At 38.7% G+C, this 24,314-nt stretch overlaps 2 protein-coding genes, 1 non-coding gene and 1 pseudogene across 4 annotated transcripts; 3 read left to right on the top strand and 1 right to left on the bottom strand.

Annotated features, from left to right (window-relative positions):
• The first annotated feature begins 1,269 nt into the window (after positions 1–1,269).
• Positions 1,270–16,549, top strand: LOC144646181 (E3 ubiquitin-protein ligase RNF14-like). Of its 2 annotated transcripts, XR_013569367.1 has the most exons (3): positions 1,270–3,045; positions 5,730–6,310; positions 16,089–16,549. XR_013569367.1 is itself a non-coding variant. In XM_078505725.1 (2 exons), the coding sequence occupies exons 1-2, from the start codon at positions 1,497–1,499 to the stop codon at positions 6,044–6,046; spliced, it is 1,866 nt and encodes a 621-aa protein (XP_078361851.1). In that variant the 5' UTR covers positions 1,270–1,496; the 3' UTR covers positions 6,047–6,632. The 2 variants fall into 2 exon arrangements, 1 of the variants encoding a protein (XP_078361851.1); XM_078505725.1 differs by lacking the exon at positions 16,089–16,549 and having other exon boundaries at positions 5,730–6,632.
• LOC144646250 (E3 ubiquitin-protein ligase RNF14-like) lies at positions 10,255–14,316 on the top strand (annotated as a pseudogene).
• Positions 16,550–18,467: 1,918 nt separating the features above from the next.
• Trnar-ucu (transfer RNA arginine (anticodon UCU)) lies at positions 18,468–18,541 on the top strand. Its single transcript has one exon. It is a non-coding gene; the product is annotated as a tRNA-Arg (tRNA).
• Positions 18,542–20,913: 2,372 nt separating this feature from the next.
• LOC144645567 (uncharacterized) lies at positions 20,914–24,268 on the bottom strand. Its single transcript, XM_078505144.1, has one exon. It carries the CDS (start codon positions 21,998–22,000, stop codon positions 21,185–21,187), a length of 816 nt encoding a protein of 271 aa, XP_078361270.1. The 5' UTR covers positions 22,001–24,268; the 3' UTR covers positions 20,914–21,184.
• Between the last annotated feature and the right edge of the window lie 46 nt (positions 24,269–24,314).

Below are 24,314 nucleotides of genomic sequence, written 5' to 3'. Positions count from 1 at the left end.
ATTGTATGTATTGTTTTTGTGCTTTAAGAAATCATGCCGAGAAAAAATAACGAAAGTGCGTCTATAAATTATTGAAAACTCTACCATATATTCCTCTAAAAGTAAGCCCCCACGCAGAAAATTGAGCTTTCGATAACCCCCCTCCCCGAAAATATGTCCATAAGCTAATAATTTTATTTAGACTCAAATCTTAATGAACGATACAATTTCTGTTGACCCTATCAGAAGAGAATGTTTTACATTTGAGTTAAATTGGTACCTTGTGTCAGAGACTTATATTTTCCGAGTGACCGAAGCCCACCGATTAAAAAAAAAACCGCAAGCTTTCTTCCGATCGATGTGACGCGCTCTCTTCACGGTACAAACAAAAGCCGACCAAAAGTCTTTTGGACAAAAAATTACGTTACGTTACATCGATTATAGACCGACCGAGAAAATGACGAACATCACACGTTTTACATCACACGTTTTTTAGGTACAAAATTCGTCCGTGCAAAAATTTGTCCGGACCCGTGTAAACGGGGTCTTAAACAATGGTAATTGTGTTTTTATTTTTTTGAAATTACAATTTGAATTTTTCTGAACTTTTAAAATTCAAATGAAGCAGTTAAGTGGTGCCTTTAGACCTATTTTGTTAACATTAAACGCTGAAATCAAAAATAAGAAAAGTCACTGACTGAATTAAAAAAATAAAAAAATAAAATAACCCATTCTCGCTGACAAGCACAACAACGCCAGGGCGGCAGTGACCTCAAAAATGAACACCTTTTACGAAAATCAGATAACATAAGATAATGAATTGACCAATGAGTAAACGCTCCCCCATAACGCATCTGACCAGATTCCTGAAGTGGTTTTTGGCATTTTTTGATAAATATATTTTTCTGATATGCTTTTATTTGTATAGAAAAGCAAACTTGATATTAGTGCAACAGGACTGGCTTTGTATGAAAAAGATTTTAATGAGAGAACTAATAAGAATTTGTTAGGGTTATGCGAGGAGAAACAACTTGGGAGATGTTAAAAGTAGACTATTTTTCGATAGATATGTAATCTATAGATAAAATCCCTAATTCTATCAATATCGATATTTTAATTTTTTGGATGTTCTTTTTTCAATATTCAATATTGTAAAGTCTTATTCTCTTCAATAAAAAAAAAATCCCTAATTCTGAAATTTGGTTCCAGAATCCGGAGTCCAGAGTCCAAATTCCAAATTGTTGGATTTAATTTACCGCCATGTTGGGAGGTTTGTATTCTCCCATCATCCTTCGGAGTCTTAAAATAACATAAACATGGCGACCGTGACATTGCACCACAGCGATGTAAATTTCGGTATTTCTATTCGCAGCATTTCACACTACTTCATCATAACCGTTCAGATTTTGTCGAGCTTACATCAGAAAGTAAGAAACGTCAAATAGTTAACGATTTGCTGCAAATTTAACTCAGTAATTTGGAACTCGAAACCCTGGGAAGGCGTGATCGAATCAAATATGGCTGAATGTATGGAATTGCTGAATCCAGCTGCTCTGGAAGAACAACAAGAAGAATTGACCGTTCTTCAGTCGATCTTTGAAGACGATCTCCAACTGCTACAAGAAGGGGATGGGCAAGGTAACATTTCCTTTAACTTGACGGTCAAAGTCAACATCCCTTTCGAAAGAATTGATTTCGAAGCTTTCATTCCAATTCCTGGAGAGGTCGGCGTCGAAGAGCGTTCTACGATTAGAAGCAGAACTGACTCGAACGATGAGCTTGGAAATGATCGCAAAGATGATGAAGAAAATGCAACTTCGACTGTGAGCGAGGGCCATCCCGATGCGCAAGAAAACGGAACGGAAACGAGCGCTAGCTCTAACAATGAAAATGAAAATCTTTCTGAGACCTCCACTAATAGTTTTGCTGGGAGAAGAAAACCGGGTTTTTCACGGTCTTTGTCTCGGAAACACTGGCATGTGCGAGCCGACATTCAGTACTTGACTCCGATGCATCTTACATGCACATTCCCCTCACTCTACCCAACAGAATGCCCACCTGAATTTTCCCTTAGTTGCCTGTGGCTGACCAGAAATCAGATACAAATTTTGCAAGACAAGCTGATGAGTTTGTGGACAGAAACTCCATATCTACCAATAGTTTTCACCTGGGCAGACTGGTTGCAAAACTATGCATATGAATATCTGCGCCTGGGGTCACACTTGGTTTTGAAAGACACAAATGAAGAAAATCAAGAGTTGGATCAAAGTGAGGCGCTTGGTACAAAGTTGCAGACAGCTTTACTAACAATCTTTGAGTATGACCTTGAAATGCAGCGGCAAGTGTTTCGACAGAGTACTCACCTGTGCGAAATTTGCTTCGACGAAAGGGATGGAGCCGAATTTCACTACTTAGATGAATGCAAGCATTTCTTTTGCAATGACTGCTTAAAAGCACATTGTGAAATGCACGTTGAAGGTGGAACTGTACTAAACCTCTTGTGTCCAAATCACGACTGCAAAACAACGATTCCGCCAGAGATTCTTCGAGATGTCCTAGATGCAGACAAGCTTGAGCGATGGGAAAGACTTCTTCTAAGCAAGACCTTGGATGTCATGGGTGATGTTGTTTACTGCCCGAGGTGCAACGTGGCAGTTGTCGTCGATGAAGATGAATCCTCCAGACTTGGCCACTGTGCAAATTGTTTTTTTGCATTTTGCACAGAATGCCATGAGCCGTGGCATGCCAGACAGGAATGCTTTGAAGGGGAAACAGACTCTGAGGATGAAGAAAGTGCAAAAAACAAAAATGCAAATTCAAAGAAAAAGAAGGAAAAGAAAGATGGAACTGGAGATGGGAAAGCCGAATTATCTCTCAGAAGACAACAGAAATTGCAGAGAGAAAAAGAACGCAGGAAGGAGATGAGTAACCTGTCTTTTATTCGGCTGATGAAACAACAGGGAAACTATCAGTATTGTCCAAAGTGTCGCATGGCTGTGGAGAGGGTCTCTGGCTGTGACATGATGCACTGTTCACAATGCCGCGCTGCATTCTGCTGGAGATGTGGTATGCAAAATTTATGTTAAAATTCATTCATAAATTGATCTATAAAACAGATATGGTACTAGTCCTTTTTATAATTATGCAAGCAAGGCTTTGCAAAATGTGTCATGTATAAATTTATACTCCACAAGCAACTGAGGAGAATTGGCCTTCCGAAAAAAAAAGGGGTATGTAATAAGGTAAGGGCAAAGTCTGCATTTGAGCCTATGGGAAGAGGGAGGAGTCCAGCCTGATGGGCCACTTGGCCCAAACGCAGACTTCACCCTACATGTACCTACCTTCTTAATAATTTTCACTTGTACTTAATTTCGCAAAAATTCGAGAGCCGGATTTCGCGACTTAATTTTCGTGAATGCCAAAAAAAAAGAGGAATTTAAGTGTAATTAAATTTTGGGATTTTGTCAGTGTTTTATGGATCAGTTGTCAAAGACTAAGGATCCACTGGAAATACACAAAGGTCTGGCTTAATGTAACTACAACGAGCCTACATGTACAAACGGAAACTTTAGTTACTGTACTAAAGAGGGTTTTGAACTAATTCTCAAGCTTGAAACGGTAATCAGAGGACGGGTGCCGGTGCTAGTCAAAAACAAGACGGAAAAATATTTTTAAGGGTGGATAGTTGCAGTGCCAAACATTTAAAATTTTTATGATTTTGATGGTATTAATTTTCGCGTGTCTTCATTTCGCGCAATGTTTTTTTCGTGCGTACTTAATTTCGCGATTATATTGAAATCGAAAAAAATGCGAAAATTAGTACTCGCGAAAAGTAGTAAGAATAAGGTACATGTATATGTTAAAATTGTTGACAATAAGCCCTTTGACGCGCTTTTATTTATTTTTCATTTATTTATTAATTTATTTATTCATCATCATCATCGTCATCATCATTTTTTTGTGGGGTGGGGGGGGGGGGGGTTGGCATGGGGCTTAGTTTTGAAAAGAATTTGGTGTTTCCAAAAATGATGGTTGAGCTTACATGTATATTTGTTGTAAGGGACTTTATATTACATGTAGCATCTGGAAAGTTTTTGGTGCACATAAGAATAGCTCATGCTGAAACTCTCTAAACAAAACAGCGTGAAGCACAAAACAATTTCTACAATCATAAAGTAAACATCAAAAGTCTTAGTATAAGGTCTTTTATAAGGTACACTGTAATGGGGGCTTGTATTTAGGAGGGCTCATTCCTGGGAGCTAGATAGAGGGTCATTATACATGTACGTTTACAAAAATTTATTTATTTATTTACTTTTTTAAGGGGGGGGGGGGGGTGTTTTGTGGGATGTGCTTAGTAATTGGTCTGTGTGTGTGTGTGGGGGGGGGGGGTTAAAAATCCCTGCGTCTAAATAGTTATACGGATGCTACCGACTTCCTACATGTAACTTAATTTTATACATGCAGTTGTTCAGTACAGTCATGTAGTTAAGTAGTTCAGTTAGCCAGACGTTAAATGTTGTTACATATCAGAAACCCATAAGGGTTGAAACATGTGTTAACGCGCGCGCACAGCGTTTGAATATTCATTTTGCTAAGTACCATATTTGGAAACACAAAGAGTTTGTACGTGAATGCTTTATACACGTAATGACACACGCAACATAATTTTTTGTTTTGTGGTAATTTGCTTGAATTTCGACTTAAACACCATAAATTTCTTCCAGAAACAAAAGAAATACATTAAATGTATCGCAGCGAAGTTCTCCAGACTACTTCAAGAAGATGAAACAGGAGAATTTAACCAAATTTAACTTTATTCAACCAAGCTTGTTCGAAAACAAGATTACGCCATCGAGCGCGAGCTAGTGTGCGCTGTGAATTTAATCCAAATATAGTAATTTTGATTGGTTAAATGTTTCTCTTATTTTCCAAATATGGTACTTAGTGTAAACGAATGTGCAAACGCTTTGTACAATGCAAATCATAGGGAGTTACACGTTTCAACCCTTTTGGATTTATGTACATATGGAATAGACCTTATGCAAAAATGGTTGTCATTCATTTCTGTTGTTTGGTCAAGTTTCTTAAAATGCTGATGACGGCACTTACCGGTAGATATTATATGTGAAATATTATGCTATTCTGAGAAGTTTCAGTGTTTTGGGTTAAATGGCTTCAAAGTTATGACTCAATAAAATTTAAGACATTTGTATGGAAAAAAACACCCTAGTCTGCCTAGCCTCGTTTTCATGTTTTTGGCAATGTACATAAATGCTCCTGTAACTTCCCATTAGATGAAAGTTTAGCCTTGAAACTTCATACACTGATTTACTTTGACTTAATCTTTAAGTTAGAGTAATTTAATTTTGTTGAAAAATGATTTTTCTGGGAGCCGAAAATTAACAGGAGCCATATTTGCATTGGGTCAGTGGGTATCCCTTTTGAATAGGCAATAGCATAATGTTGCAGTGTACAATTATACCATACCCTTGCGATAAGAACAGTAGAAAAGCAGAACACAAATTAAAATGTTTGATACAGGGGTTTAAAAATATTTTGAAGTAGACGTTAGCAACCGGAAGAGTAGGCGGCTGTGACAATGCTGAGCTTGTTTGTCACGAGCTGATTGCTATGGCCAGAGTAACTTGCGACATATAATCAAGTAGCTAGCTGAACTCAGGCAGTCACCGGCTTGTTTTGAAAACCCTGTTGATATAGCTTTTTTTACCTTTCCGAATATGTTCTAGGAAAGGCAATTTCAGGATATGACCACTTTGGGAACTGTGGAAGAGTAACTGGAATTCTGCCCCCGCGTCAGAGAGAGCCAACAGTAGGAGAAACCTTAATTGAAGAATACAAGAAGGCCAACCCAAGGAAATTACTGCGGACTAAATTTTGTCCTCGTTGTCATCAGAAATGTCTCAAAGAAAACAGTAACAACAACCATATAAAATGCTGGGCATGTAGAACAAACTTTTGTTATCAATGCGGAAAGGAAATTAAGGGGGCAGTGACAATGCACTTTACGGCTGCCAGTTCATGCGCACAACATTCTGATGACTGAAGGACTTTTTAAGACCCATTTAGGTCCCATTTAGACCATATTCTAGAGTTAATTCTGGCACCAACAAAATTTATATTGAATGGCACCAATGGTTAGAGTATGCATGTGCAACTTTAAAGATTGAGAGATATATACCGGTAATAATCATGCACTACTGTTCTGTTTTTGGGCAGGTCACTTTTATATCTCTCACACAGCCTCTTTCCACCCAGGTGTACAAATTGGTACCCAGAAATACATTGAACCTGGAAAAAAATAGAACATGTAGGTGATAGCACAATGTAAATTCTATAGTCCCTGTATGCTACACATGCACAGCAGTGATGAACTGTCAGTTCGTTTAAATATGCAAGGACAAAAATATATTTATTTAGATGTATATATAATTATATACATGTAGCACCAGGAGGTGGGGACTCCCATATGAAAGGAATGGGAATGCTTATAGTCCCACTTAAGGATGTACATGATGTAAAAAAATGGATTTTGGTCTCACTTAGGGTGTTCAGAACAGAACACCAATATTTAAGCTGTTGAGGTCTTGTTTAGTGTTGCACATGAAGAAATAGTAATAAAAAAATGTCATACTGTGTTGGCTAGACTGTTCACTCCCCTATTTTTCCGGCGGGTCGTCGTCGTCCGGGGCCGCCTCTTGGTTTGCCGCGGCGCTGGGGGAGTGCAAAATCCCGTGGGTGGCGGGGAGGGATGCGATGGCGGCCCGTCGGACTGCGATCGTCTCTCGACTTCACGGAAAAATGGGGACTGTGAACAGTCTATGTGTTGGCAGTCTTGCCCGATCAGGCATGAAATGGTATCTTTGGAGGTCATAAAAAGCTTGAGCCATGCCCAGCTCAGATTGATCACCTTTAGGGGTTTGATGCAAATATTCTGACAAGCATTCCTGTCCCTTTTATAATGGGAGTCCCCCCCCCCTCCCTGGATGTAGCATTTATGGATATTTTTTTAATTAGGATATTAGGATTCTTCAAATTGAAGTAAATAACACTTTTCAGTGTGAGTGTTTAAATGCAATCTCTAGCATAGAAAGAAAGCATAGTTTTCAATTTAATCGTTTATCATAATAACTAACCGAACTGTATAATTTAAGGCAGTTAGTGTCATGGAAAGTACAGTAGACTTGCAATCTCAAAGAAAAGTTGCAATTTAATTTTCCTCCCAGGAATAAGCTCAAATGCAAATGTGATTTGTGATTAGCATGTAAGAAATATAACTTTTTGCATATTAAGTTAAAAACTTTTAGTGCCACTTTAAATTTTTGAAAATTTATGGTGGCTCTGGACACCCTTAAATTAAGGGTGTTTCTAACAGGTGATATGTATTTTTTTTTTTTTTTTTTGGGGGTTTTTTATTTTTAGAAAAAAAAAAAAAAATATTTGGCGAGAATTATTTTTGGGTGTTTGAAAAAAAAAAAAAATAAAAAAAAAAAAAAAAAAAAAAAAATTTAAAAATAATTTTCGCGGGTCTTTAATTTCGCGATTTTTTGAAAACGCGAAAATCGCGAAAAATAAGTCCCGCGAAAATAAGTAACAATAAGGTAGTTGCTATGGTAACTATAAATGGTATCCAGTAATATTATCGCTATTGTAACCAGTAATGTACAAATAACTGCAAATCATTAACCAGTGTGAGCTAGTGATTGGGCATTTATTTGATACCGTTATTGCAGCCGCAACTGAAAAAGATGTCTAGTACTCACTGTCCCAACAAAGTATAAGGGATAGAAAGTACTGGAAACTGTTACTAGCCACCTTGAAAATTGCTACATATGGAATGGATACCCCTTTTGTATAAGCAAAAGCATGATGTTGTAGTGTATATCATGTACATACCAAACCGTGCTCATGGGAACAAGAATTTCAGTACACCAACTTTGATGTTTGATAAAGTATTGATATTTTTTTCGTTACTTTTCTTCCAATATGTTATAGGAAAAGCAATTTCAGGATATGACCACTTTGATAAAGGATGTGGAAATTCTGCCTTCACGTCGGATGGAGCCAACGGTAGGACTGAGACCTTGATTGAAGAATACAAGAAGGCCAACCCAAGGAAAGAGCTGCAGACTAAATTTTGTCCCCGTTGTCATCAGAAATGTCTCAAAGGAATTAAGCAATATATAACAACCATCTAAAATGCTGCCGCGGAAAACCGGGAAAAATGCTGGCCTGTAAAACAGATTTTTGTTACCAATGCGGGAAGCAAATTAAGGGGGCAGTGACAATGCACTTTATGGCTGCCAGTTCATGCACACAACATACTGATGACTGAAAGTACAGAAAAATATTTTTTGAATCGGTAAAGGTTTCAGTCAGTGATGAGTTTAAATAAGCAAGTCAGTGGCTTGACTCTCATGTTTTTTTCTTTCAACAAATAAAATAATTATGTTTATGCTTACTTGTAAAATATAAATCACAGTTCATGTACGGAATTGATGTGAGAGCCCGAGAATGGCATTAAAATTCATATTTGACGATTGAGATATTTTAAAAAAGGCAGAAGGTCTAGATAACAATAGGCCATTTCCGAGTTACCCTTTGCCTCCATTTTAAAACGAGTCTAGCATGTACGTGCAAAACCATTCAAATGAAAATGAGTTTCACCTTCATGTCCATTTTCATACAAATCAAACTCATTTTCATTTGAATGGTTTCGCACATAGACTCGTTTTGAAACAGGCAAAGGGTAACACGAAAATGGCCTATTTGTTGAAATGGCGAGAAACACCATCATAGTAAGTTTTCGCTTGAAAATGCAATTGTTTTGATATAACTGAGTTTAAATGCACCAAGTGTATACAATGGCAAATAACTGTAAAAATAGGGCCCTAATGGGTCCGTGTGTTCTGCTGGTATAACGTATCAACATTGATAACTGTCTTCGGTTTTTTGGCTAACACCAAGATAATTCGTCACGCAAGTTATTATGACATTTAAAACCTTTACATGCAGCAAGGCGCCCAAAAGTGTGACCACTTTTAATTTATTCACATTCTTTCGTGCAGATTTAATCCAATCAGAAGTCAACTGCAAGCTATCCACGGCTTTTGATTGGATTAAATCTTCACGAAAGAATGTGAATAAATTAAAAGTGGTCACACTTTTGGGCGCCTTGCTGTAAAAGTCGTAACCCTTGTGCATGCAAAGCAACATGCCAGCTACCACTGCGTACGTCACAAACCACAAACCACAATAAGGTCTGTTTCAGCGCGTATAAATAGCAAACGTGCAAACTGAAAACAATCCAATAAATTTTTTTTGTCGATAGCTCGTTATTCTTTCACTCAGACGTATACAGGATGGGATCTTTGGTTATTTTTTTATTTCACGTTAGCTAACGGGCGGTGAGGGTTTATTTTTTTCCTCCACGGGAAAAAAAGGCTGATCGCGTATTCGTTGTCGTTAGCAACCACTGTGTGCGTCACGAGCCACAACTCTGAAAGCAGCCCAAAACCGTCGCTCACACACGTACAAATCTAGCGGGATATAGAGCTCTTAGCAGGAGCCATTCCCTCCTTCGATAGCAATATGTTCTGCTTGGCATTATGCCATTTGGCATTATAGCAGCAGAACACAAAAATGTAGTTAGGATATCTAGCGGACCAGGCTTTGATAGCCGGTGTTCCCCATTTTACCTGTGAAATTTTCAATCAATAAGTTATTTGATGTTCATCACATGTAAGCTTTATGTGGAATGAGAGATTAGGGCTCGGACCCAAGGGGGCATGTGGAGCAACAGAGAGTGTCTTTCTATATGTTAAAACTATCTGGGGTAAGCAAAACCAAGTACCAACATAACACTATTTTGGTTCCGGATTCCGCAGACCGCAGTCCATTGCGCCTTCCAGCCTGTAATATCCCAGCATCCTTTGGAGTTTAAAAATAACAAACATGGCGGATGAGTAGCCAAAAATACACAGACGCCTGCTATCGCGCACTCTTTTACGCCCCCTTTTACGCGCTAAAAATACACAGACGCCTGCTACCGCGCACTCTTTTACGCGCGCTAAAAATACACAGACGCCTGCTATCGCGCACTCTTTTACGCGCGCTAAAAATACACAGACGCCTGCTATCGCGCACACTTTTACGCGCGCTAAAAATAAAAATACACAGACGCCTGCTATCGCGCATATATACGAAGGCTAGCGGATGAGCGGATGTAATATTGTTCTACGATGTAAATTTTCCGTTTTCCTTCTCGTCAGATTTGATTCTTCTCAATCGTTATCGTTGAAATTTCTTGAAGTATTATCACAGAAAGTAAGGAAGCTCAAACGCAATCGATTTGCTGTAAATGTAAGTCAGAATTGAAGATCAAATTGTGGAGCGGCCATGGCGGAATTTCTTAATCCAGCTGTTCAAGAACTACAACAAGAGGAATTGATTGTCCTTCAGTCGATCTTTGAAGACGATTTACAGATGCTCCAAGGAGAGGAAGGGCAACGTAATATTTCTTTTACCTTGACGGTCAAAGTCAACATCCCTTACGAAAAAATTGATTTCGAAGCTTTCATTCCAATTTTTGAAGAGACCACTGAAAAACATTCGGCAAGATTGGATAGCAGTGGAAGCGAACCAGGAACTTACCGCAATGATGAAGACAATGTAAGTAGGAGTGATAGTAAGAGCCATTCCGATACGCAAGAAGAGTACGGAATGGAGGGGAGCTCTAGCTCTGTGAAGAAAGAAAATGAGAACCTACGTATACAAGAGCGTTCTCCTAACAGTTTTGCTGCCGGGGGGCGGGCAAAACGTAGTTTTTCACGATCTGCGTCTCGGCGACATTGGCATGTGCGAGCTGACATCCAGTATTTGACTCCGATGCATCTTACATGCACATTTCCCCCACTCTACCCCACAGAATGCCAGCCTGAATTTTCCCTAACTTGCCTGTGGCTCAACACAAATCAGATCCAAAGTCTGCAAGACAAGCTGATGAGGTTGTGGACAGAATCGCCGTATCAACCCATAGTTTTCACTTGGGCAGACTGGTTGCAAAACTATGCATATGAATATCTGCGTGTGGGGCCACACTTGGTTTTGAAAGACACAAATGAGGAAAATCAAGAGTTGGATCAAAGTGAGGGGTTTGCGCACAAAGTTGCAGACAGCTTTACTGACAATCTTTGAATATGACCTTGAAATGCAAAGGCAAGTGTTTCGACAGAGTACTCACCTGTGCGAAATTTGCTTCGACGAAAGAGATGGAGCAGAATTTCACTACTTAGATGAATGCAAGCATTACTTTTGCAATGACTGCTTAAAAGCACATTGTGAAATGCATGTTGAAGGTGGAACTGTACTAAACCTCTTGTGTCCAAATCACGACTGCAAAACAATGATTCCACCAGAGATTCTTCGAGATGTCCTTGATGCAGACAAGCTTGAGCGATGGGAAAGACTGCTTCTAAGCAAGACTTTGGATGTCATGGGTGATGTTGTTTACTGCCCGAGGTGCAACGTGGCAGTCGTCATCGATGAAGATGAATCCTCCAGGCTTGGCCACTGTGCAAATTGCTTCTTTGCATTTTGCACAGAATGCCATGAACCGTGGCATGCCAGACAGGAATGCTTTGAAGGGGAATCAGACCTGGACGAAGAGAGTGCAAAAAACAAGAATGCAAAATCAAAGAAAAAGAAGGATAAGAAAGATGGAACTGCTGATGGGAAACAGAAATTGCAGAGCGATAAAGAACGCAGGAAGGAGATGAGTAGCCTGTGTTTTATTCGGTTGATGAAGCAACAGGGGAACTATCAGTACTGTCCAAAGTGCCGCATGGCCGTGGAGAGGATCTCTGATCTGGCGCTGTGACGTGATGCACTGTTCACAATGCCGCGCTCAATTCTGTTGGAGATGTGGTATGCAAACTTTGTTAAAATTTATTGTTTTAATATTGATCTACATGTATAGAACAGATTTGGTACTAGTCCTTTTTATAATGCGAGGAAGGCTTTGCAAAAATTTAATGTTTTATGTTTAAATTTATACCCCACAAGCAACTGAGGAGAATTAGCCTTCCAAAAAAATGGGGTATGTAATAAGGTAAGGCCAAAGTTTGCATAATTTGAGCCTATGGGAAGAGGGAGGAGTCCAGCCGATGGGTCACTAGGCCTGCTCAAACACAGACTTCACCATACATGTACCTACAGTACATGTATATGGTAAAATTTTGACAATAAGCCCTTTGACGAGCTTTTATGTATTTTTCATTTATTTATTAACTCATTTATTCATCATCATCATCATCATCATCATTTTTTTTGTTGGGGGGGGGGGGGGGGGGCTGGCATGGGGCTTAGTTTTGAAAGGAATTTGGTGTTTCCAAAAATGATGGTTGGGCTTACAAGTATATATGGAAGGGACTTATTACATGTAGCATCTGGAAAGTTTTAGGTGCACATAAGAATAGCCCATGTTGAAACTCTCTAAGCTGTCATAACAATGTGAACCACAAAACAAATTCTATAATCATGAAGTAAACATCAAAAGTCTTATAAAGTCTTTTATAAGGTAATCACCTTGTATTTAGCAGGACTCATTCCTGGGAAGGTCATTATATAGTAAGATTTTTTTGTGGGGGAGGGGGGGGGGTGGGTGTTTTGTGGGGTGTGCTTTATAATTAATTGGAGGGGGGGGGGGGGGGGGAAAGTCCCTGATTCTAAATGGCTATAATGATGCTACTGACTTCCTAACTTAATTATTGTTCAGTAAAGTCATGTTGTTCAGTTAGCCAGACACTAAAATTAATATTGTTACATTATTATGGAATGGATACCCCTTTTGATCATGAATAGGCAATAGCATAATGTTGTAGTGTACAATATACCATACCCTTGCGATAAGAACAGTAGAAAAGCAGAACACAAGTTAAAATGTTTGATACAGGGGTTTAAAAATATTTTGAAGTAGACGTTAGCAACCGGAAGAGTAGGTGGCTGTGACAATGCTGAGCTTGTTTGTCACGACCTGATTGCTATGACCAGAGTAACTGGTGACATATAATCAAGTAGCCGGTTGAACTGAGGCTCTCGCCGGCTTGTTTTGAAAACCCTGTTGATATAGTTTTGCTTTGTTTTACCTTTTCAAATATGTTCTAGGAAAGGTACCTACATGAATAGCCACTTTGGAAACTGTGTCAATCTGCCTCCACGTCAGAGAGAGCCAGCAATAGGAGAGATCTTGATTGAAGAATACAAGAAGGCCAACCCAAGGAAATTACTGCGGACTAAATTGTGTCCCCGTTGTCATCAGAAATGTCTCAAAGAAAACAGTAACAACAACCATATAAAATGCTGGGCATGTAGAACAAACTTTTGTTATCAATGCGGAAAGGAAATTAAGGGGGCGGTGACAATGCACTTTACGGCTGCCAGTTCATGCACTCAACATTCTGATGACTGAAGGACCTTTTAAAAACCATTTACACTATATACTTTAGGGTTAATTCTGGCATGAACAAAATTTATATTGAATGGCACCAATGGTTAGTTTATGTGCAATTTTTAAATTTATATTGAATGGCACCAGTGGTTAGTTTATGTGCAATTTTTAAATCTTAAAAGATTGGGAGATATATAACAACCATGCACTACTGTTTTGTTTTTGGGCAGGTCACTTTTATATCTCTCACACAGCCTCTTTCCACCCAGGTGTACAAATAGGCACCAAGAAATACATTGAAGCTGACAAAAAATAGAACATGTAGGCGATAGCACAATGTAAATTCTATAGTCCCTGCATGTATGCTACACATGCACAGCAGTGATGAACTGTCAGTTCGTTTAAATATGCAAGGACAAAAATATATTTATTGCGGGCCCAAGAGAGGCCCGCAACCGTAATCTTGACAGTGACCAGCGGATTGCGTATGACGCGTGCGCGCCATGTTTATAAAAGACTAGCTGCAAAGCGGAAGTTGAAAATTTTGTTCTTCCACCAAGAACGATCAGAATGCAAAAAATGTGTCAATGTCAACAGTTTGTCACATAAGATCGAGGCTTCTGTCACATGGAAGAAACATTACGTTTTGCAGACGTTTTTCAGGCGTTGGTTTTGAGAAGATTTGCTGTGATTGTATCACAGATAAACCAGAGCAAAACGAATGATTCCAACAACAGTTATTTAATCTCGAAAAATTCCTTACAACACTGACAACATAGCGAGTTCATTGACAGAGGAAAATCACATCTTAATTGCACCGCGTGCTCGATTAAATCATGCATTCCTCGCGTGACGCGTTACTTTTGTCCAGTGATTTGTCAATTATCAATCCGTAATCCCAGGGGGGTACTCCGGCTTGTAAATGACGGGGATGATCGAAGGATTTTTTTGGGTTTGAAATTTTCGATTACGGGATTTTTTTGGGTTGGAAAATCTGGCAAGTATTTTTTTGGGTGACTTGATTAAAAGGGGATTTTTTTGGTTATTAAAAAGAACTAAAGTGCCTGGCACGGCCTTGGCGTTTTTATGGTATGATGAATAAACAACACGAGCGTTCAATTTTTATGGTTTTCTTTGCGTTAGATTACTGCCCTCCTGGCAATTTAGGGGTAATTTGACAAGGGATTTTTTGGGGGGGTTATTTCTTGCAAGGGATTTTTTGGGTAATGTCGCAAGACTAAGGGATTTTTTTGGGTCCTGAGTTTTGCCTCCATTCGATCATCCCCGTCATTTACAAGCCGAAGTACCTCCCCTGGGTCCGTAATCTTCCACCATGAACGGTTAATGCAAAAGGATCCGAAAATGTATCGTTCAAATTACACTGGGAAGTTGAGAATTTTTTTCCTCCACAGATGTATATAGATGTACAGATGTATATAGATGTATATAATTATATAATTATATAATTATATACATGTAGCACTAGGAGGTGGGGACTCCCATATGAAAGGAATGGGAATGCTTATAGTCCCACTTAAGGATGTACATGATGTAAAAAAATGGATTTTGGTCTCACTTAGGGTGTTCAGAACAGAACACCAATATTTAAGCTGTTGAGGTCTTGTTTAGTGTTGCACATGAAGAAATAGTAATAAAAAAAATGTCATACTGTGTTGGCTAGACTGTTCACAGTCCCCCATTTTTCCGTGAAGTCGTAGAGATCGATCGTTCAGTCCGACGGGCCGCCATCTTGGTTTGCAAACGCGAGCGAAAACTGGGGAGAGTGCAAAAATCCCGTGGGTGGCGGGGAGGGATGCGATGGCGGCCCGTCGGACTGAACGATCGATCTCTACGACTTCACGGAAAAATAGGGGACTGTGAACAGTCTATGTGTTGGCAGTCTTGCCCGATCAGGCATGAAATGGTATCTTTGGAGGTCATAAAAAGCTTGAGCCACGCCCAGATTGATCACCTTTGGGGTTTGATGCAAATATTCTGGCAAGCATTCCCGTCCCTTTAATAATAGGAGTCCCCCCTGCCTGGATGTAGCATTTATGGATATTTTTTTAATTAGGATATTAGGATTCTTCAAATTGAAGTAAATAACACTTTTCAGTGTGAGTGTTTAAATGCAATCTGTAGCATAGAAAGAAAGCATAGTTTTCAATTTAATCGTTTATCATAATAACTAACTTTAAATTTTTGAAAATTTATGGTGGCTCTGGACACCCTAAAATTAAGGGTGTTTCTAACAGGTGATATATTGTTGCTATGGTAACTATTAATGGTAACCAGTAATATTGTTGCTATGGTAACCAGTAATGTACAAATAACTGCAAATCATTAACCAGTATTAGTGACTGGGCATTTATGTGATACCGTTATTGTAGCCGCAACTGAAAAAGATTTCTAGTACTGACTGTCCCAACAAAGTATAAGGGATAGAAAGTACTGGAAACTGTTACCAGCCACCTTAAATATTGCTACATATGGAATGAATACCCCTTTTGTATAAGCAAAAGCACAGTGACTGACATACCAAACCATGCTCATGGGAACAAGAATTTCAGTACCCCAACTATGAGGTTTGATAAAGTATTGCAGCTATTTTTTTCGTTACTTTTCTTCCAATGTGTTCTAGGAAAGACAATTTCAGGATATGACCACTTTAATAAAGGATGCGGAATTCTGCCTTCACGTCGGAAGGAGCCAACAGTAGGAGAGACCTTGATTGAAGAATACAGGAAGGCCAGCCCAAGAAAATTGCTGCGGACTAAATTTTGTCCCCGTTGTCATCAGAAATGTCTCAAAGGAAGCAATAACAACCATATAAAATGCTGGGTCTGTAAAACAGATTTTTGTTACCAATGCGGGAAACAAATTAAGGGGGCAGTGACAATGCACTTTATGACTTCCAGTTCATGCACACAACATTCTGATGACTGAAAGTACAGAAAAATAATTTTTGAATAAGTTATAAAAGCTCAATTTTCAAGTAAATGCATCTGCAAATGACTGACCCATTTGCTTACAAAGTGTTGATAAAAACAGATAACAACTTATAAAGAAATGCTTTTTGATTTAATGACTGTTGAATTACTATTTTTATTTGTAATTTATCTTGTTGTTTAAATAGGTGATGTAATGGAAAATGGTCATTAGCATTGTATGTGGAATTTATATGCAATTCAGTTGAGAGATCGATCAACTGAAGAACAAGTGCAATTTTTGGCAAAACTTCATTGGGACACCCTTTGGGGTTTGTCATTTCATACTAATTTTATTGGCATGCAATGATTATGATTGCTATGGAGCTGTAACCCTTTGCACACATTGCAGACCTATCATCACAGGCAGACCACGTGTGTGCGTGGTTATTATTTGTTGACAAAGGTTATGTTGAAATCAGATACATCATGTCGGCTTCGATCATTATATATTAATATTTTTAGCAGATATATGACATTTCTGTAAATTAGAAATATAATGGACGAATAAAGTATAGTACTGCAAAATATATAATCTACTCTAAATAATTCAATAAAAGTTAAGATGAAATGTCCAATGAGTCTTGTGTCATGTTTTTTTTTGCCGCCCGGCCCAGAGCCCTTTAAGGCGTTTATTTTGCGAGATCATTTAGCAACCGGTCGCTAAATGATCCTGATCTACACCAAGATCCGGCTACAATTTGCTCCTGTCTGTCAGAGTGGTCCTTGCATAGTTACAGAAATCAATAGACTATGTAGTTGTAGCCCCACACACATTGCAGGCCTATTATTGACACAAATTTTGTAGGCATGCAATGTGTGCAGAGACTCATGTAGCTGAAGCTGTTTGCACACATCGCATGCCTGTCATACCAGTATTATAGGCATGCAATGTGTGTAGAGAGCTTTGTGATGGTAACCTTTTGCACACATTGCAGGCCTACCATACTAGCATAATAGGCATGCAATGTGTGCAGAGAGCTATATAGCTGTAGCTCTTTGCACATATTGCAGGCATATCATACATTTTAGGCAGGCAATGAGTGCAGAGTTATGTAGGCTATAGCTCTTCGCACACATTGCCAGTCTCATATTCATATAGGCAAGTAATGTAGCTGTACCTCTTTGTACACATTGCAGGCCTATCACTCTGAAGCTGTGACACTGCACACATTGCAGGCCTTAAATAGTAGTATTGTAAGCATGTTTGATAATGATGATGATGATTTGTCGTGATACAGTCATCCATGCACCTGAAGCCGATGGAAGTGTGAAAATATAAATGAGTGAGCATAGCTAAGTGGGCGCAAATTAGCATGTGAAGAGGCTCTCTAGTGGGGTGCAGGGAGAAAACATCATATCGGGGAGTGGAGCGAGCTGAGGGCGTACGTTCTACGTCTGCGTCTGCGTATTTCTCTTAGGGCCCGTCCACACTAATGCGCTTTCGCTAGAATGAGAGCAGTCTCTCCAGTTTTGCTCGTATGTCCGTGGAGACAAACGCGAAAGCGAGCGAGCCGTATATACGAGCGGCGAAGCCACGAGATGCGACTAGCACTGGAACCGGAAAAAAGCGTATACCGCGCTTACTCGCTTTTGCGTTTGTTTCCACGGACTGCACGGACTTAAAGGCAAAAGAGAGACTGCACGCAGTCTACATTTTCGCCATCCGTCTACAAAAAGTCGAAGCTTTCGATCACCGAAAGTGAAGAGAATCGAAAACGCCCTTCACCCACTGGGTCACCGTCCCTGCCGCCCGAGTCAACTTTGCGACTTCTCATATAAACAGCTCAAAGCTATTTATAAAGAAATGTACGAAAAGCTCTCTTTCTCACCCAGGCTGGCACGGTATGGAGGGTAACATTCCTATCAGGGACAACTTTTTCCATAAACAGGCCCTTTATAAACATAAACAACATTTCCATAAACAGGCCCTTTATTATTTTAACGGGTGCCACGCGGTCCTATCTATATCTCTATCACTTGTATACTTACCGCGACTCACTACCTAAATTACCCCGACCTGCTCCCGTACTGGCCTCGTAGCTCAGTCGGTAGAGCGTCCGTAGATCTAATCCGGAGGTCGTGGGTTCAAATCCCGCCGGGGTCAGAGATTTTTCTTTGCCCCGCGGGAACCCTCCCAAATTTCCTTTAACAGGGTGTATATCCGAGGGGATTTGGTGTATCGGCAGTATTGCCTACTACCGGCACTCCAACACATTAAAAATAATTATTTAATATCCTTTATAGGGGTGTCGATTGGTCTTTGCGAGCATGCGAGCACAGCGTTTTTCTTTGCGAGCACGAACACTGACAAAAAACTACCACACTAAAAAAAAAACGAACAGGCAAGCGCTTGTAAAAATGTGCGAGCACGAGCAAACGAGCACCCATTAAAATTTTGCGAGTATTGTGAGCAGAACCTTAATTTTCTCTTGGGGGACCATTCATGACCCCTCTTTATACCATACAGTTTTTTATAGAATATAGATCAAGCACAAATTTCTTCCGTTTGTTTAATTCTTTGACTTATTCCAGGGAAATTGCCGGGCTTCGTCCGAAACAACCTGTATGAGAATGCTAACTATGTTTGACGCACTTTCAGGCGAGTGTTTTCTCTTTTGATAAAATTAACTTCTCAATTTCTATTTTGCCAAATATGGGTTATGAACCTTGACATTCAGATAGCGTCGACTGACAACAGCTTCTTTAGCATACTTTAGTATACTATGGTTCTTTAGTATTTGCAAACACAAACCTTTTACCTTATAATTAAGCTAAAATACCTAACTGGTTCCTAGCTAAATCATGCGAAATTTGGCTCGATTTGATCAGGTTGCTTTTGCTCCCTAAATTGCAACTGCATGTAAAAAGCGCATTAGGAAGAAATATGACCTGCTCTCTTAAAGGGACTGTATCAAGGATATTGATTTTAGCCAAATTTAGGTATGAAAAATGGCCATTAAATTCAGTGAATTATAAAAATAACTGCTTGAAACAGTGAATCAGTGAAGGAACATTTCAATAACACAGCACATCATAAGGAACGGATGGTCAAAAGTGTAGAAGATTAAAGGGACCGTGTCACGGATTTTAGCCAAACTTAGGCATAGGAAATGACCATCAAATTTGTTTAAATGTATAAAATAACCTCTTATAACAGTAAAGAAATATTTTAATAACACACTAAATGCAAAAGAAGGTAAGGATGGCCAAAAGTGTCGAAGATTGAAACGGATTGCGATGTGGGCTTTTGAAATATGGTCCGGCGGAACAGTTTTCAAAATTAATCTTGTCTGCTTGTAACTTTAATTTATGACGCCCGGAAGACACATTTGGCTACAATCAAGCTATGGTTTTGTCATTTAGTATCAAAAAATTAACTTCTTTGCAAACATTTAGTTTCATAGCGAATATTTGGCAAAATTTAATAACATAACATTAACTTAGCCGTGACATAGTCCCTTTAAAACAGATTGCGATGTGGAGTTTTGAAATACTGTTGGGCTGAACATTTTTCAAAGTTAAACTCTTTTGCTTGTAACTTTATATTATAACGCCCGGGAGACACATTTGGTTGTAATAAAGTTATGGTTTGTCATTTAGATCCATCAAAGTAATGTCTTTAAAAAAACATCAAGTTTCATAGCGCGTTTTTGGCAAAACGTTACAACTTAACTTGATCAGCCGAAGCACAGTCCCTTTAATAAATCTCGAACTCCTTGCTTTAAAGTAATCGCAATTTTTTGAGATTTAAAACAAAATTTGATTTTTCACGTGACCGTGAAGATTGCGGCCAGCTTTGCTTTTTTAGAGAACTAAATTCCATAAAAAAAAGGTAAGACAGCAAGACGTTAACTTCAGTTAAATTTTAAGCTAAGGTTAAGCAATACATTATTGCTAGATATGTCTCTAATGAGTTGAAAAACAAAACTTAAAAACATTTAATTACGTGCTAAATCATAGCACTTCCGCTCTGTGCAGCCGGTTTAATTTGTTTGCGCGCCGAAAATCTTTTTCGTTTTTGATTGGATTCAAGATAAAATATTTTTTTCTTAGTTCGAAAGCAGAAGTTTGTTCCATACATCGAGGAATATAAATCGCGTCATTAATTTTAGGCATTTTTGGCCGTGAACGTGAAGTGCTTAATATTTGTAGACAACAAAAAACAAATGCGTTAGTCCTTTCAACAAATTGGTTCTAGAGTTTTCGAGATTCAAAACAAATTAAATTTGTTATTACTGATCCAGCCAAATTTGTCGAGAATTTTAATACCACTTTAATTCTCTAATCCTTGCCTGCTTAGTCTAGATGGCAACTGTATTACTATTTTTTTAATGTTTGTTTACTAACAAATTCTAAAATTCAGATTTGATTTTAGGTCCATGGACACCTGGTAATTTCTGACTTATGTTTGTGTATATGAGCGATTTCCGACTGAAAGCACTTGAAGTAAAAACAAACAAAAAACATACATTTATCAAAGATTTTAATGATTGGCTTAACTGCTACATGGTAAAAGCATTTAGTTACTTTCTATGAGGAAAACGAAGTTGAATATGCACTGATAAAATCCATTTCCCTTAATTTGATAGTATATCTCTAAACATTTTTTTGTTTAAAGTTAAATAGGTGCGAAACATTTATTCTGACACTTCAGCACTTCATTTTAGCTAAAGTAAAGTTGTCTTGATGTTCGCTGAGAAAATTGGGCGCTCAATTAAACTGCAGTTTTCCTTAAAAACATAATTACTTACTTACTCCCTTTTCTATTTAATTTGGCTAATTCTCCGTAAAGTGTATTACTGTCATAAACAATTTGTTTTGGCCCGGGCTTGATCTTGAATGGTTCTAGACTCTCGTTAAACTGAGCAACAACTTTTCTTTCCACTTCGGTCTCACGGTGTCGATAACTTTTCAAAGCATCTAGATCAATTTGAGGCTGTCTGCTTGGAGGGCTTACAAGATTTTTTTTCATGCCTATATAGTTAAGTGCTCGATAGTGTGCGAGTTCAATCTGCCTAGGAGCTTTGTAGTTCTCAGCCCATGGAGCCGCGCTCTTCGCTCGTTCTTTTTTGTCCGCGCAGAAGGAAATTCGTTGCCACATTTTGCAACGCATGTCCAGAACAGTGGCTGGTCTTCCAAACTCGCTTGTCTTGAAGGAGTACATCTTTTTGTAGGGCACCTCAAATTGCTGGCTTATCCGTTTGAGAACACGCGAGGGATTTTTCTCAGCGCGTTCGGTCGGAGTCGGACCGTTCTCCAATACGTCTCTTTTCTTGGAATTTCTTATGGAGCTCATTGTGTGTTCAGAGCGCTGACTTTCAAAGGCTAGATTCCAGCGTGTTGACTTGAAAGTATTCACTATAGCCTCCTGATCTTCAGCAACTTTGGCACTTCTTTGTAGATAGCCTAAAAACTTCTTGGCCAATACAACTTGCTCGGCCTCTATCTCAGAGACGAAGTAGTCCGTTTGTCTTTTCAAGCGCCCCAGCCGCTTTGAAAGTTCCTTTTCTTCCATGAGGTTCGCTCCGAGTTTTCCAGTTTTGATCTTGCTCTTGTCGCCCATTTTCAATTTTTTTCACGGCTGTGAACGTTAGCACGTAACGCTGGCGTTGAAATTGTCTGTATTAGCTCCTTAATGTCAAGTTGCAACACAAACACCAGGTTGCAAAATAATGATTTAGCGTCCAAATAGCTGCGTTTTTAGTTCATTAAGCTAATCCAACGTTTCCGAATGATTCGTTGACAGAATGCCGTCGTGGTGTCCTTGTGGACCGTGATATAAAACGGATCATTCTCGAATTGTTTTGAAAAATATTAAATAATCTGACTCTAAAGGTCGGTTGCTACGTAAAATATTATTCGCGCCGGCACCCGATTGCGAAGTTTACACAATGTATATCTCCTGGTATGGAAACAATAATACAAGCTGGCCAATAGCGTTTCTCGAAAAAAGCGCTTTAATGAGATATCAGTCGCCTGCACGGCCTTCACTGACGTAATTACAACGACAGGTGGATATTTCATGTTTATTGAAGTGAAGAGGCCCTCATGTATACACACAGCATGTGTCCATATGTTTGTTTGAGTAAACAGTAAGACGCAAATTAATTGCAATTGATTTGAGAACGCTGGAATAATCTGAAAACGTCATCGGTAAAACGAAACTAGCGTGCATTTTAAGCTGGTAAAGGCGACTAAAAGTGGATTAAAGCAAGAGTTGTTTGCAGGTGGATTTCTTCGAGTAAATTAAGATTGCTAACGGCTCAATGTATTTTCTCACTTTCCATAAAAGTTCAACTTTAATACTAACATCTGAATTGCAGTGTATACATGCAGTTTATTTGAGTTGTTTTGTCTCAAAAGCAAAAGGGGATCGCTATTTGTTATTACTGTTATTGATATGAAGAGAAGAAAAAACAGTTTATATTTAAGGCAGACAATTAAATAGAAGGTGTTAGAATTATGCAAATGACATCTCTCCTTCTGCGAAACAGTTTCGTGTTTTCTCGGTTTTGATATTGAATATTCGATGAAGATTCGTACGGTTAATTAATTTTATGCCTCTAAGAATTGAATGTTTAATACTGACTTCACAGCAAGTGTTTTACCTTCTCTTAACTTTTTTATTCCGAATAAAATCCCGCGTATATTAATATCATAAATAATTCTAAGTTTTAAGTCTGGTGGATAAAACCCTGGTGTGTGACCAGTCAAATGAAAGCTAGTTTCACGTGGTTCTGTTTATTATTATATACACGCTGGTTCTTAGTTTTTCAATTCGGTTAATAAAACCCTAGTGTGTCACAATCTAGCTGAAAGCTTTCAAGTAGTCCTTACATGGGGTGCTGTTTGGTTTTTTAGTATTTTCAGTAAAATTATGGATTTTTCCAATTTTGAAATTTGGCACTTTAAAAATTAAAATATTAAATTACCATAGAAACAAGCATATAAATCTGGAGACTGGTGTATATATAAAGGTTTTGTGATGCGTGTTCTTGGTAATAACTGACCCTGTATTAAATAAGTTCAATTATGAACAAATATTTGAAATGTGCACGGGCTTTAGGCTACGGTGATTTTGTTGTCATGTCCATCATTATAGATATGCATTTCATATACTGGTTTTTGGTCTTGCTAGTTCAGTCTTGTTTCCATTTGATCTTAAATCATTATGTTGATCTAGTGGAGCCAGAGATCTTTAAAAAAATTAGCCACATTTTTTTAAAGTTCGTTGTTTGTTAACTATCTAACTGTATTCCGTAATCTAAACAACTTTTATTCCTTTTTGATTCACTTTATTATTAATAACCTTCATTTTCTGCCTCACTAAAATACTATCTTCCTCGAGAACATGACTTGATATATATTGCCACAAACTGTAGTGACTGTAGTATCTTTATCACGCTACCAATTTACATCTTTTTCTACCTTAAGAATACTACAGCCCTCTAGTTAAAGGTAGTTTTGCAAATCAAATAAACGATTCGGCGATGTGTGCTGACAGCTGCTTTAAGTCATATTGTACAGTGTATATGCCCCCAAAAGAAACATTAGAATCCAATAAAATACAATCCTTAGCTAGGATATTTTACGCGATGTTAAAAACAGTTTTAACTGTTTCAAGTAAAATATATGGAAAAAAGTGGATAATAAATGATAAAGAATTGAAGAAGCACTACTTATATACAACTAACCTGCTGATGAGCGCTTCGCATGGTGCGTTTGTGTGAGGTTAAACGGAATCTTGACATAAGACTGTTAGTTAGCCTCATATCCCACCTAAGAATTGCCTCCCGCTGACGGCCTGTGAGTCATCCCAATAACCCGACCTACCCCACCTACCCCACCTACCCCAGCCCCCCCCCCCTCCCGAGCAA

Source organism: Oculina patagonica, chromosome 3 (assembly GCF_052425735.1).
Source record: "Oculina patagonica isolate OP01 chromosome 3, crgOcupat, whole genome shotgun sequence".
In the NCBI taxonomy this organism is placed as follows: Eukaryota; Metazoa; Cnidaria; class Anthozoa; order Scleractinia; family Oculinidae; genus Oculina; species Oculina patagonica.
Note: the sequence above shows the minus strand (reverse complement) of the source record. Positions and strands in the feature narration are given on the sequence as shown.